This window comes from Notechis scutatus, chromosome 1 (assembly GCF_049901735.1).
Source record: "Notechis scutatus isolate UNSWTSFEM ecotype Mainland chromosome 1, rNotScu1.2, whole genome shotgun sequence".
NCBI classification, from domain to species: Eukaryota; Metazoa; Chordata; class Lepidosauria; order Squamata; family Elapidae; genus Notechis; species Notechis scutatus.
The window spans coordinates 218,424,352-218,437,867 of NC_142009.1; the positions used below are offsets into that span (position 1 = coordinate 218,424,352).

Sequence of the window (13,516 nt, forward strand, 5' to 3'; positions counted from 1 at the left end):
TGCTTGTGGGGGAAACCAGCGGTTTAGAACTTTCTGGAAATCAAAAAAGGGAGAAGTGTCTTCATAGGCATATTTCATAGAACCTGCTAGATAACAACTTTTGAGAGAAAAGACCTAGCTCATGCCAAAGCTTTTTCTACTATTTGAATGAGATTTAGCTAAAAATCAGCTAAAAAGCAAAATGCAGTTTAGATATTTTATTTTAAAACTTCATTGAGGTCATTAACCAGCACAGATAAGACTCAAGCAGCCCTTGTTCAAACCAGGACCAGGTGTCTTTTCATGGCTCACATTTAGAAATAATAATAATAATAATAATAATAATAATAATAATAATAATAATAATAATAATAATAATAATAATTAATTTTAGATGTTTCACTGTATCAACCAGGCTGTGTGGTGGAGGGGGTTTTGGGGAATGGACAACATGATTAAATGAGAGATTTAAAAATGCTTTCTTTTTCTTCTTCTCAACTCTGTACATTTTTTTAGCAACAGTTCTCCAACTCATCAGGTGGAGCTCCTGCCTTCCAGCAATGATGTAAGTATCTGGGATCATGTTAATGTGGTGCTTTTCTTTTTTAGGACACTGATGAACAGTTCATTTCAAGACCTTCTTATTCTTTTTGCAATGTAGCATCTCCTTCCCTCTGCTTCTATTCAAGATGCTCAGCAGTGGCTTCATCGAAATAGGTTTTCTCAGTTCTGTAGACTATTTTCAAGTTTCTCAGGTATGTGTATTAATGTACGCTTAAAAGGGGTACACTTCTGCTTGGCATAGGTCATGTGTTGACATTTCTGTAGAATAGTTTAACTATGCATATTTGTATACATCGGCTTTTGACTATGTGCAAAACTCCTCCTTTTCTGTCCCCGCCCCCCCTGTTTTCCAATTAGCATGTATGGCCAGCAAAAGCATCTGTCATAAAACATCTGTGAAAGGTCTGTATTCTTGGATATATGTTCTTGGAAGGAAAAAGAAAATCACCTGTGCTTGAAATGTATAGGTGCCGACTTACTGAAGATGTCCAAAGAAGACTTTGTTCAGATTTGTGGCCCAGCTGATGGCATTCGACTTTTTAATGCCATTAAAGGAAGGTTTGTTATAGTTCTTGTTCTTAAAGCAGTTACTGTGGGTTGAAATATGTGAATATTGTGGAAGGTAGAGGTCCAAATTTAAAACTGTAACTGCATCATCAGTGATTATTACTGCTGCTTATAAAAATCACATATGTCCTCCTCCATTCTGTTTGTACCTTACTGTTCAACTACAGAATACAGAAATAGATTTATTGATACAGAATACAGAATAACAGAGTTGGAAGGGACCTTCTAGTCCAAGCCTAAACTGCTTAAGCAGAAGTCATACAGATTACATCCTTGGGGCAGTCATGTTAAAGCTGTTGATTAAGATTAGAGAAGGGTACTTTTGCCCACGATGCCAAAAACTGAACCAGAAAACTTCGTTTTGCCTTTAGGAATGTAAGGCCTAAGATGACCATTTATGTCTGTCAAGAGCAAAATCGGACTCATCATCATCAAAAACGAGAGAATGGAGATGATACTCTTTGTAGTAAGTGTCATTTGGGTAGAATCTGAACTGTTTGAGAGCTTTTATGATTCATTTCATAGAATTTAAGACATTATAAAAATGATTTTATTAGACATATAAATCTAGCATTTGAATTAGATTCAGAAAAATCCTGTTGAATGCATTCTGGAAGATTCAGGGCATGTCTAGAGTATTTCTAGAATGGATTGTATGTAGAACTGGAGCCATCCTGAAATCTTGTATAGTGATTCCATAGCATAGTCTTTTATATATATATATAAATAAGGAAATTTTTTATAAATAAGGAAAATTCCAAGGTGGAATGATGGGAATCATAATTTTTAAGTGACAGCTTTACGTTCTAACATAGTGAGTAGTTTTATCAGAATTTTCCAATTAAAGTGTTTAACATAGAAGGATGTTAAAACAATGTAATAACAATGTATTCACTATTCAGTGTTTCTGTCCTTGCTGCTATTTGCTTCACATTTATTATTTATTATCCTTCTGCCCTATTGCACTTTCCACGATCAAATTTATAAAGAAAAAAAAATGAACGGTTTTTTTTCATCATTGATCCATTGTTCTTACAGTGTCTGAAATTTGTCAGAATTTGATCTATGTCATGGCATGATATATGCCATGACCAAATATTGCCACACGGTCTCAAAGGAAACCAAATTATCCCCGTTGAACTCTCAAATTTGAAGTCTTGTCACCTACAAAAATAGCTATGTTTTTTAAGCTTTGGGAGACAAATATGCAAAAGAAACAAATATGCCTTGAAATTCTGCTAAGAAACTAAGAAAGCTCAAAAAATTCTAAGCATATCTAACTGGTCGTTAGTGGTGTGAAATTTGTCACGCTTCATGTCTTCATTAGGAGAACTCTGTCTGTAATGTTAATTCAGGTCTGAAATGAATCAAATGGCCTCCAAAGCAATACATGTCAAATCACCAAAATGAGATCTCATTTTGTTAACTACTGTGGTTGAGGCATATTCATGATTTTACCCCTATTCATAACTATAGTGAAATAAGTCTCCACGGTGTCTTTTCCTCCTAATCACAGAAGGATTCTTCTCATGTCCCACACTCCTTGCAAGGTTAAATGAGTCGGTTTTAAGGTTTAAACATTCAACCTAAAGGGCAAGCAATTACTGCATCTAATGGTTTAGGTGAAATATTGATATTGGAGTCAGTAATTGATCATATCTATGGGATCTCTTTCCAAGGGCTAGGCATGGGTTTGTAACCCTGCAGTTACCTTTTGAATCAGACAGTGGGAAACTTATTTTTAAAAGAGGATTTTGGCTTTCACTGGAAGACATACAACATCAAAAGATTTCTTGCCTGCTTCCTGAAAAACCTTTGATGAGTGTGTCAACCAGCATGATGTCTGATTTTCAACACTCTTTGTCAAGTTTTGGATGAATAAAATATAGGAGAGGGTACTTTGAATCATATGAAATGCAAATAGCATGTCCATCAAGACATAATAAATAATTTATAGCTATTTATTGTGCAAATAATGTGTTGACCTGTAGCAGTCAACGACATTAGCTAGGATTTTTAAAATCCCATCTTTATTATTTTTTTATAAATAACTCAAGGTGAGGAACATACTTAGTACTTCTGTTATTTTCCTTACAACCACAACAACATTGTGAGGTGGGTTGGGCTGAAAGATGGGTTGACTAACACAAAAAAGGGTCCCACATAATCACATCACCTGCAACTTGCCATTATGTTCTCTCCTGAAAGCACTTCTTTCTCCAATACTGTTGCAGTATACCATGCTATCTTCTTAGAAGAGTTAACGACACTGGAGTTGATGGAGAAGATTGCAAACTTGTACAGTATTTCCCCACAGCAGATAAACCGGATCTATCGGCAGGGACCTACAGGGATCCATGTATTAGTGAGCAATGAGGTAAGAGTTTTAACCAGAAGAGTTTTGCACTTGATACTAGATTTTGATGTCCAAGGCATCCTGAATAATGTCAAATGACTTCGCTTCAAAACATTAAAATGTCTTAATCACTCTTTACTGCTTTTTTAAAAAAAAGTTCATCAATTTAAGATGCCTTGATCCTTGAAATATTTAAAATCAGAAATTTCTGGTAGAATTTATATGGTACTAAAGTGAGTAGAATCGGTTAGTTTTTTCTTTATAATTTCCTAATTTGCTTTATTTAATATTTTAGTTTTTATTTGACAGTCTGTTTTTTACCATATTACCTATTTTCAGCCCTGATTACAGACTTGGGGAAAAGTACTCAGAGATGGTAAATCAGAGCAGGCTATAAGCCCTGCAAATAAATAGGCAGACAAAACAATATTTTAAAATATTGCCTACAAAAGGCTAGTATTGAAAGATGATTAAGGCATGGATGGAGAAACATGGCAATAGTTGGGATTATTTGCAGTTATCTGTTAAGAAATTTTGATCTTCAATTGTTTAAAATATGTCACTTCCCCCCCATCTCCAGTTCACTGATGAAAGTTTGAGATAAATAGGAGTGGATTACATAAAAAGGTTTAAATATAGTTAATTCTGAGGAAAAATAAAGGAAGTCAGACAATCTCAATTTACATTTTAGAAAGTGATTTCAACTGCAAAATCTCTGGCTTTGTTTCATTTTGATTAATCTTCTGATAGGCAGAGGGTAAGGAAAATGATACAAATCTTCCTAGATAGCATCATATGAACTGAAAAATATACATTTTGGTAAAAGTAAGTTATACCAGCCCTAATAACTATGAAGTTTCTTGCTTTGGAGCAAACTGGGCCTTCTTTCTTCTAACAACTTCTAAATATATCTCACTTAATTATACCCTATATTTACCTGCCAAATATTACAGCTTTTTCTGAGTAACCTGTTGCATGCTTCAGAATCACTTAAGAAGTTTCATTGTATTTGACCTCTGGACAGGAGTTATAGCTAAGCACAAAATTCCCATGCAGTTATGGATCAGGTTTGTAATGTTTGCTCTGAAAGTTGCTCTGCTGTTTCACCCGGATGATTCAGAAACTTGTAACGTTTGAATAGTCATGAAATGCTTTAAGGCAGCATTTAGAAAGTGGAATGGCCTTGACTAACTTTGGTGCAAAAAGACTTTCATTAAATATTTAGGTTACTGATTAACAATTGCTATTGCCTTATTTTTGTGTTCTAATGGTAAGGCGGCAGCAGGGGATGTAAAGGAAAGGCAGAAGCTGGTTATACCTCATGCTTGATTTATGCATATATGCTAGTAGCCCTGACTTTCAATTTTGGTGCATATTTCTACATTTGGAAAGTGAGTTGGAGAGAAGCAACCTTGAATGCTTGTAAGAACTCTAAGAGGGAGATGACCCTAGAGTCACCCATGAGCATCATAGCACCTTGCAAATCTGAACAAATGGCTAGAGAGGTTAAGTGCTAAATGTACTGATGTCTGTCAACATTTACAATCAACTTGTGCATTTCAGTACTTGAGCACTTGTATCAGTGGTGGGATTCAATTTTTTTTACTACTGGTTCTGTGGGTGTGGCTTGGTGGGCGTGGCAGGGGAAGGATACTGTAAAATCTCCATTGTCTCCCCATTCCTGGGGGAAGGTTACTGTAAAATCCCATCCCCTCCTCACCCCACTAACCTGCTTTCCAGCTCTGTTCTTCCGGGCAGGGCAACAAAAGAAGACCCAGCCGATCAGCTGGGACTCAGGAGCAGAGAATAGATGGGGGCTGGGTGGTATTTGCTGGTTCTCCGAACTCCTCAAAATTTCTGCTACCGGTTCTCCAGAACTGATCAGAACCTGCTGAATACCACTTCTGGTATGCATGTCTGTATAGTGGTAGTAGTAATAGTAGTGGTAGTAGTTACGTTATATGGTTTTTAGAGCCCAAAAATTGCTACAATGAAAAAGGCAACTTGTTTTCTCCTACATTCTCCTACTTCCTTTTTTGATAAAAGGAATGGTGGGGGAAAACCAAACCCTTTCCCCCCGAAATTTGAATGGGAATCCTCCTTCCTTAATGGTTGGGTTTGCTGATACTAAGAGACAGTATCTACACAATTTTATTTTAAAAATAACATCACATTGTTTAGAGCCACCAACCTCTGGAAAAACATTGGGTAGGATAAAAAAAATACACTCCTTTTTGCCATCCAGAATTGGGAGTTTGTAGCTCATGCCTGATCAATATTTTCCTGTTAAATAAAGCTTAATAGAAAAATGTATGATGAAATAAATAAAAAACATCTTCCATTTTTCTCTTCATCCAGATGGTACAAAACTTTCAAGACGAATCTTGTTTCCTCATTTCTACATTGAAAGGTATATTTGCATACATTTCCTGCCATAATGTAGTAGTTTTTCCAGGTCTCCCACTGAGAGATGCAAAAAGCAAGAAACAACCTATAAGCATTTTTCAAAAGTTCTTTGGTTAACATTCAACTAATAAATATGAAGATATAGCCAGATGGCACCTATGGAGCCCTCTTCTAAATGCAATAATTATGTTATTCCAGCTGCTTCTCCAAGTAGGTCAAGAGGTCCTCCTGGCAATTATTAGAATATTTTGAATGGGAATTTGACAAAAGGTAGCTCCAGGAGCCAAATCAGTAAAAAGGCTGCATATCATTGTGTAGGTGTTCTGAGAAGGAAACAGCAGGAGTGAATTAGACTTATCTTTCTTCCTTTGATTTTTTTTTTATGACTGATATTCTGAGTGAGAGAAAGGATAGGTCATCTTCCACCTACCTGTATGTAGTTTGCCTCCCACTGAAAAAGTTTATATTTTCTAGCAAAAAAATAATAATCCCATAATTTAACACTGATATGCCTTGCCAATACATTCAAAATGATTTTTCAGAATGGCATTTTTACAGCCTCCTGTTGTACAACTGGAATCCGAGCAAAGTACAGACCATAGAATTGGATATATTTTTAGGACTGAAAACATAAATATTTCAATGAATTCCTGACAGGTTTTTTTTCACCCTTATCTTACAGCTGAAAGTAACGATGGCTACCATATCATTCTGAAATGACCCACCTCTCTGTATATTTGGACTTGGATCAGCTGCACAATACGGCATCTCATTCACCCTCCTGCAACTCAGTCTGTAAAGATAGAAAATCCACTGGATTAAAAAAAAACACCTCTTATTTACTAAATGTCCTAACAAGAAGATTAAAGTGTGTAGTTTTTGGAGACTTGAGGATCACATAATGCCTTCGCTTTGTTACTGATCCAGTGATAGTTTGATTCAAGTGCCTTGTTAAGGAAGTCTTGAAATGAGCAGATGGAATAAGCTGATACAATAAACCGTCAGGTTTTGGAATTCATCTTGGATGTGAATTTGAAATTAACTGGGCTTATTCTACTGTCTCCTCTCTTTCCAGATGGTTAGAGGAAGTTAATTGCAGGCTTTTATAACTGATTTGTACTGCTTTTCCCCTTAAAGCAGTATTTTTTAATACTGCTTTGGCAATTTGAAGATGTGTGGTGTTCATCTGTCAGAATTCTCCATACCATCAAATTGCCAAAGTTGATAAACACTGTTTCAGACAAAGAAACTATCTTCTAAGCTCATCATGAGAAAAAGCTTCTGCACTCTGTTCATATTAATAATGTTGTTTTTTTTACTTGTTTCCTGATCTTTTATACCTCCAGTTTCCATTTTTAAACTTTTAATTCATTTCTTTTGTACGGGCTTCAGACTTTAAACTAAAACCAGGACAAATAGGGTCAGATCTTACTTGCAGTTGAATGATGCCCCTTGTTGTACTAGCCTATGTTACATAATGCAACTTGACTTTCTTTCGGGTTTACTGCATAAATGAAAAGGGGCTGACTCTTGAGTGGGAAAATGGGAGATTGCAAGTTTGGCTTTCCCACCATTATAACTAAGAGAACTGCAACACCCTCATGGAACTGGGTGAGATTTGACTTTGAAAGACAATAAAAATGGTTGCATGTGTACAAAGCCTGCTGTTAAACAAAAACCTAGCCGCACTCAAGGCTGGACACTAAGCTTTACTTTTAAGACAGTGATATGTTCAAGAATAATGTATTTTTTCTGCAAATAAAGTAAAATGGCTCAATTTACTGCATAGGTAGAAAGCTACAAGTATAATCAGGAATATCTGGCTTTTGTGCCTTTGACTTATAACGTGTGAAAAAACTCTTATTTCTGTGGTTATTCCATAGCTCTGGTGGTGATTCCATGCCTTCATCTCAAAGCTTTAAAGAGAGTGTTTGTTGGATTTGCCACTTCTGTTTTTTCATGCTTTCTAATCTGGAACTGTAACCTATGTACATGCTTTGTATGTGGAATGTACATGCTTTGAATGTTAAAGTTCCTTCCATAAGTAGTGTGGACTTTCACATCTCTAGCTTTTAGAGTGGAGAGAAACAGACCTTATATTGCTCCCACTTCTCTTAGATATTGCACAGAGTGGCACAGAAATCACATGAAACTCGATATATGTTTTATATGCATTTAAGACAGACCCTTATACTCTTGAATGGGGCAGGTGTGCAGAAGTAGCTTCTGTATAAAATTGCTGGTTGGATTAGAAACATACATAAAGAAAGCTAATGTACATCGATCTCCTGTATGATTGTATGATAGGCCCTGGATTGGGAATGCGCACACAAAGGTAGAAAACAATGGTTGAGATGGCAGATTATATGCAGCTGCATCATGCAACATTTGATTGATATCTTTTGAGTAAGTGCTCATGACCAGAATCCATATATGTAGAGATAACTTCTTAGACTAGAAGCTTGATTTTTATGGTGCAGTGGTTAGAATACAATACTGCAGTCTACTTCTGCTGGCTGCCAGCTGCCTGCAATTTGGCAGTTCGAATCTCAGCAGGCTCAAGTTTGACTCAGCCTTCCAAGGTGGGTAAAATTATTGTTGGGGGCAATATGCTGATTCTGTAAACCACTTAGAGAGGACCGTAAAGCACTGTGAAGCAGTGTATAAGTCTAAGTGCTATTGCTATATTTTTTTTTTGCCTTCATTGAGCTCTTGAACTAAAGCAAAATATTGAATATTCCACAAATAGTTCTGATAGAAACATATCATAGCACAATACAATTTTGGTTCAAAATTACCTTAAGCACATTCCTAACTGTGTGTTGCATTTTACAGAAGTATAGATTCTGCACTCTCAGTAATTGTCTTTTTTACCTCCTGAAATGAACAGTATTTCATAGCAGATTATACCTAATTCCCCTCCAAAATAATGGAGAAAGTTGTTATTTCAGATTAAAAAGTGTAAACCATTTGAGTCAGTAGCACAATGTTTTTCTGCCTTAAGTGCTGCATGTTAATTCTTATAATCCAATACGGAAGCTAGTTGAGGTTTATAAAATAGTGCTGATCCTTGACTGCTTCAAAATACTTCTAGAATAGACAGGGCCAGTCTTTCTGAGCTGATGACATATTTGGAAGATTGAGAGCACTTCATCAAATGAACATGCTGGGACTCCCATTTGCTAATAAATACCTGTTTTGATCAGTATGCCCAGTTCTGTGTGGTCTGCATGCACTTTACTGTGGAAGTAAGAAATTGCTGGAAATGGTTAAACGCATGCCAACTTTCCACTTAAAATTTAAATCTGTAAACAAATTTGAGGATGGCAGCAACCATATTAGGATTTTGAGAAATTACTTACAGAAAATTGTATTATCTTGCTGTATCTACATCTATGAGAACTTACTTGTTTGTTTTCTCTTATATTGACCCTGACATTTGAGAGAAAATTTGGGGGTAATGAAAATATTTGGTAACGAAAAGGATATTAGTGGCCACAATACCTTTTAATAGTGCTAGTCTCTCAGGAAAAGCAGCTTTAAATCAATGCCTGACTTTTAAAAATGTATGCGTGAATGTTTGCGCTTATGCCTTTTGTTTTATCCCTATTTTTGTCTTATTGTGAAGCCTGGTTGATTTTAATCTCACTAAATGTTTGATATCTTCAGATGATTGGATTAGGTATTTGTGTCTTTCAGAAGGGGTATGGGAGTTTTCTTGTTTTTACTGTGTAACACATGGACAATTTTAATTGCAATTTAAATGAAGGGAGAATGGAGGCCCAGAATAAGACTTCTGAGTGAAAGTGACAGAATGTTTGTTTATAGATTTTTTAAAAATACATATTTTGCACTGCCCATTCTATTGTTGTATAGAAAAAAAATATTTGCTGTCATTCAACTTTGTGCTCCAGTAAAACTATAAATAAACCTGTTTGTAAAAAACAATTCTGGGTTTGAAGTATATGTATTTTCTGTTTCAGGTGTGTTTTATGATTTTAATTTCTTCTGCTTAATTTCATTTCATTCAGTGTCTTGAGACTGACTTTTTGCCACTTAAATATTACTTTCACAGTCAAGACTTTAGAGAAAAAAATTACAAATAGAGTTCTACTGACAATTCTGCTGAGGTGGCTTAATTTGTTGTCTTCCCAGATTCTGTTACTATGAAACAATGGAAGAAAAATGTAAAAACAGCAAAGCAAACTGAAATTATTTTATGTGATCCTGAATTAAAGAACAGTGGAGCAGCACTCATGATTTTTAGTAAAATTGATAATACAATCTACTGTGAACAGAAGACATTGATATCCAGCATATTGTACTTGACCTAGTATTACAGGGAGAGTAACTAAACTGAGGAAATTGGAGTGTGGATCTGACATTATTCAGACTCCATGCAGTTTTCTTGGCAAGGTTTTTCAGAAGTGGTTTACCATTACCTCCTTCCTAGGGCTGAGAGAAAGTAACTAGCCCAAGGTCATCCAACTGACTTCGTTCCTAAGGCAGGACTAAAATTCTCAGTTTCCTGGTTTCTAGCCTGGTATCTTAAGCACTACACAACAAACTAGCTGTCAATGATTATATGCCTCCCTTAATATTTTTCCAAGAAGTAAGGGCAATGTTCTTAAGATTTATGAGATATTAGGAAAATGTTCCTTCCCTGCATCTCTTGAAATTGTGATCCAGCAACTACCAGTGAATTGAGATGCCTTGAGTCTCCCCTATTAAATTGTTTTGTCATTTACAAATGGTGAATTTCCCCATTTCTGAAATTCTTCTTCTATAATTAGGAACCTATTTTCAGTGGAAGCCATGGGCATGATTCTCATGAAGCTACGGTAGTTGCTAAGAATAGTGTGTATGTGATATGAAGATGCATGAGAAAGTTCAATTGTTGGATGTCAAGATCCAATATTGAGCAATGTTTGGATGGACTGTGATGTGTTCTCTTATCTGAGCACTGTAAAGGGAGAGAACCAACTCCTGAGACATTAAGAAAAATATATGTATAATGTATTTTCTTACTCTAATAAAAAAGAATATCCCCTAATTGTTGATAGTCTCACTGTGTATTGAATATTGGGTAGAAATGGCTCTAATACCTTCTGAAACCCAGTGTTTTGCTGAAAAATTAATACTTCCCCCCTTTCTATTTTTAGTAAGATGTAGCAGGTAAGTTTGATGCCCATGTTTGTAGATTGTAGAACTACTAGAAATCAGAAACTGGCTGAATTACCACTAGTTGTTGGAATTACTACTAATACTAGTACTTCTCTTCCTCCCTTAATTTTTTAAAATATGTTTAATATAATTAATTATAACAATTTGGTCAACATTTTCTGTTAATCAGCTTGTAAGCTTTGCAGGAAGTAAAATGTCTTAAAAGAAAACTGATTTTCTGCTTCTTCATAAAACAACAAAGCTTCTAATGTTTTTAAAAAAGCAAAAGTAATTGCTGGCATGCTGTAATGGGGCTTATCAAAGGATACAAAAAAGCAACTTTCCAAAGAAATTGAGAACTTGTTAATTGTTTTTCAACACTTGAGCAAAGATATTTCAATACTACATAATGTTGGCATGTAAAATGTCAATGTATCTTATCAAGAAGGTTTATATTATGTTGTCGACCACTTAAACCATGTTTGCAGTCATTATTTTGTATCAGTGGCTGAGCTCATTGCATTTAAGATTATCCATTTTCCCCTCCTGCTGTCTAGGCAAGTCCAGCATTCTCCATTTTGACAAGGCATTTTACAATACATTTGCTCTCGCTATATGGATGCTATTACCCAAGTCACCCTACTCCTGGTTTACCTAGGAATTCCTGTTAAATACAGTGGGGCTTATTTGGAAGACAAGAGGGAAATCACAGCTGTATTTTTCTGTGGACATGTGTAACTAACTTCTTTGGAGTTCAATATGGAGAGAAAATTACCAGCTGAACCACAATGTAAAGAATTAAATCACAACTCTGTGTAAGGGTTCCAAGTAATACACTAATAGCAAACAGAACTCAGAGGCAGGATGATTCCTCAAACAACAGTTTTATTTGGTATATCATATTGGCACAGATTGGTGAAAACCGACTCTGAATGTTCCTATGGTTTTCACCTAATTAAAAGTAAAAGTTTTCCCCCTTCCCCAAACAATCAGTCACATGGTCCAATCAAGGTATCATCCTGTTGCCTGGTAACTTCACTTGTCCTCTCTCCAACCATCTGTAGGAATGTCCTTGGTTCCCAGGAGAAAGTATTTTGTTTTAGCTACAAACCCCAACTATGTCTATTCCCCCCTCACTATCCCTCATTTCCAGTGTGGCAACACTGAAGCCTCAAAATGACCTTGCTCAGGTCAGCTTCAGGGTTGACACTCTGCTTCCCATACCTTCTCCTCTTCCTGCCCTCTGCAGTATAACAACCTATAGAGAGGCAGGTTTTACACTGCCTCTCAAAAACATTGTTGTTTTGTTTATAAAAATGCTTTTGAAAATATTGAGGTGTATCAGAAATTTGGGAAGATTCTTTAATGGGAGAAAAACTTGATAGCAAAGATAGCTTATCTACTACTACTGCTCTTTTAATCTCGTCTCCAATGATCACAAGAAAAGATTTCATGTTTTTGAGGTCTTGTCATCAACCATTCAATTCAAATGATCACTTCAAAAGTAATCTTGATTGGTATTTAATAAGTATTAATTAATAGCAAGAGCACTTAGACTTATATACCACTTCACAGTGCTTTACAGCCCTCTCTAAGCGATTTAAGAGTCAGCATATTGCCCCCAACAATCTGGGTCCTCAGAAGGATGGCCTCAGAAGGATGGAAGGCCAAATCGACCTTGAACCAGTCACGATCGAACTGCTAACTGCTGGCAGTAGTCAGTCAGTAGAAATAGCTTGCAGTACTATATTCTAACCACTGCGCCACCACAGCTCATGCACTAAAATAACTATAAATGATATTAGACTCCACTTCTAAATTGGTATTAGGCATGTTCCCACATGTAAAACTTTTTAAAAAAAATATGTTCAATTCTTGGAGGCTGCCTATAAAAGTCCCTATGGTTTTCTTGGCAAGATTTTTCAGAAATGGTTTGTTATTGCCTCTTTCCTAGGAGGCAGAGAAAATTACAGTCTCACGGTTTCTAGTCTGATGCCTTAAAATGACCAAACTGGAGTTCTCACACAAACTACTGTCTTATAAAAAGATACTAATTCATACCTTTCCCTTTCCTCTCTTCCTTCAAGCAGAAAGGAAGGAAGGAAGGAAGGAAGGAAGGAAGGAAGGAAGGAAGGAAGGAAAGAAAGAAAGAAAGAAAGAAAGAAAGAAAGAAAGAAAGAAAGAAAGAAAGAAAGAAAGAAAGAAAGAAAGAAAGAAAGAAAGAAGGCTAAGAAAAAGAAAAGAAGGATTATCTTCCTTAGACATTACAAAACAGGTTAAAATTCAACAGGCAAGCAGTTTTTTAGCTACTGTCTCCCATGACTACCTCACATGGTCCCTCAAGATTGAGGTGGTCAATCAATCAATCAACCAATAAATAAATATCAACCATAAGCTTCACCTTCTATTTGTTTTCTAACCTACTCCCTTCCACTTTCCTCTTGAGAACTAAGGATGGAGGTGAGGTATTGTCTTCTCATG

The 13,516-nt window shown here is 36.0% G+C and overlaps 1 protein-coding gene across 2 annotated transcripts in view; it reads left to right on the top strand.

Annotated features, from left to right (window-relative positions):
- The window catches only part of TFCP2L1 (transcription factor CP2 like 1), a 42,961-nt gene extending 33,141 nt beyond the window's left edge, over positions 1-9,820 (top strand). For both annotated transcript variants that reach the window (XM_087950275.1, XM_026665470.2), the window contains 7 exons: positions 496-544; positions 641-734; positions 1,011-1,101; positions 1,482-1,576; positions 3,345-3,487; positions 5,825-5,876; positions 6,555-9,820. In XM_087950275.1, coding sequence (XP_087806401.1) covers positions 496-544; positions 641-734; positions 1,011-1,101; positions 1,482-1,576; positions 3,345-3,487; positions 5,825-5,876; positions 6,555-6,592 — 562 coding nt within the window. In that variant the 3' untranslated portion in view covers positions 6,593-9,820. The remainder of the gene's footprint in view (positions 1-495; positions 545-640; positions 735-1,010; positions 1,102-1,481; positions 1,577-3,344; positions 3,488-5,824; positions 5,877-6,554) is intronic.
- The last annotated feature ends 3,696 nt before the right edge of the window (positions 9,821-13,516 follow it).